Here is a 1,728-nt window from a genome sequence, read left to right as displayed (position 1 = left end):
CAAACACGTTGCTTTGTATGATGAGAACCGTGGACGCAACTTTGAATATCGCAAGGCGTCTTGTGTTTTTTCCACTGCAGATGTGGCTTTGATGAATGTGATTTTGAATGCCTATGATCATACATTGTCCATAAGCGCGGAGGAGTTGGTATTCAAGCAACGAGTGCGGAGATGGTTCGAGAAAGCCGCTCATCCACAGCTCATCTCACCCACCTCGTCCCAGGAGTCAAAACTCCGTACGCAACCTACCTACCAGTTGGCACCTTTGTCTGTCCGTTGGAATGCCGTTCTCAAAATTGGTGAGGAAATAGAGATGATCGGTCCGGGGAAGCACGGGATTCCAATGAACTGTTGGCATAGTCAGAAGGAGAATGGTCCGAAGGATGAGAGACTGGCGGATAAGTTGAGGTTTTTCAACAAAACCACCGGGGTGTTCCGTCTGGTGAAAGAGAAGGCTGACTATGAGGACTCCGGAATATATGCCTGTTCCGCCAAACACGATGGCGGATTCGAACCACGTGAATTATATGTGATGCCAGACGAAAGCATGGTGTACATGCAGCTGAATCACAAACCACTAGAAAAAGATCAAGAATTCCGCCCTGATTATAATCAATGTGCGTTGGGTAGGGTTCCTGTGATATATTCCAATCAGAATGCGAGTGTACGCTGTGTGTACGCGGTTTCGCCGTTCTGGAAAATGGAACCAGTCGTTTCATTGACTTACCATGTATTCGACTCGTCTTCGTGGCAAAATCGCACGTACCCGTCATTTCTGGAGACCGACTACTTGAGATTCCAGGATGGCCGACTACAGAGGGTACGTGCGTTCACAATAATTGCTCCAGAGGCGCATCTGAGTGTGGGGGCGGTGTTCATCACTTGCAACTTTGACTACACTAAAATGAGTCGAATGACACGAGACATTCGAGGGAGAAGCGAACCACTGTCTCTGAGGCGAACAAAACGCCTCATTTACAAAACGTTTATTGCTCCCACAATATTCGACGAACATTTGGAGGCAAGCAAACCACATCTGTTTGACAACTTTTATCACCAGGGGCAACCCCGGTGGATGGCTTCGGATTTTCACAGAACCGGATCAAGAAAGCGTTTGAACGAAGACCACTTCACAATCTCCATGAGACTTCACATGGGCATCCCGGTTGGTAAGACCGAAATATGGATGTTCTACAAGCAGGGCCAGTATAAACCCCAGCATTGTGTTCTACAACAGCTAGTGATGTTGAGTGCGGCAGACTTGTCAAATGAGATCAAAATCCACAATTCTTTCATTATAGGCAAAGGACAGGGGTTCGCTAAGTTGACGTATTCGTGTAGCGTTCGGCCAGAGCATGCAGCGCTTGTGATAGCCAGTTATTCCGTCATCGATGAGAATGAGACAGTGGTATCAGAATCTCTGAAGTCAGAGTTCCATACCAATATCCAATTCTGGCTCCAGAATCCGAAAGACCAAATCGGAAGGAGCATTAGTTCTTCCAATAATGTTCGCCTGGCCTACAGGGTTCAAAAGTTACAGATCGGTTGGAAGGGTTCGGTAAATCAAGGGGATTCGTGGCGGATATTGATGGCTCACGAAAAGTTCACACAAGTTGGACCAATCCTAACGCCCATGCATTTTGTTTGCGAACACACACCGATTGGAAGCAACAAATCCAAGGAGATTTTTCGCGAATTCACCGCTAAACTACTCTACTTTATTCCGAC

General features: G+C 46.9%; 1 protein-coding gene across 1 annotated transcript; it reads left to right on the top strand.

The window, feature by feature from the left end:
• Positions 1–94: 94 nt before the first annotated feature.
• T265_15934 (hypothetical protein) lies at positions 95–1,726 on the top strand (the record flags this gene model as incomplete). Its single annotated transcript, XM_009179366.1, has 1 exon — positions 95–1,726. A coding segment is annotated over one exon (1,632 nt), but the record flags the coding sequence as incomplete, so codon positions are not given.
• Positions 1,727–1,728: the final 2 nt, after the last annotated feature.

This window comes from Opisthorchis viverrini, assembly GCF_000715545.1.
Source record: "Opisthorchis viverrini unplaced genomic scaffold scaffold7741, whole genome shotgun sequence".
NCBI lineage: Eukaryota > Metazoa > Platyhelminthes > Trematoda > Opisthorchiida > Opisthorchiidae > Opisthorchis > Opisthorchis viverrini.
Note: the sequence above shows the minus strand (reverse complement) of the source record. Positions and strands in the feature narration are given on the sequence as shown.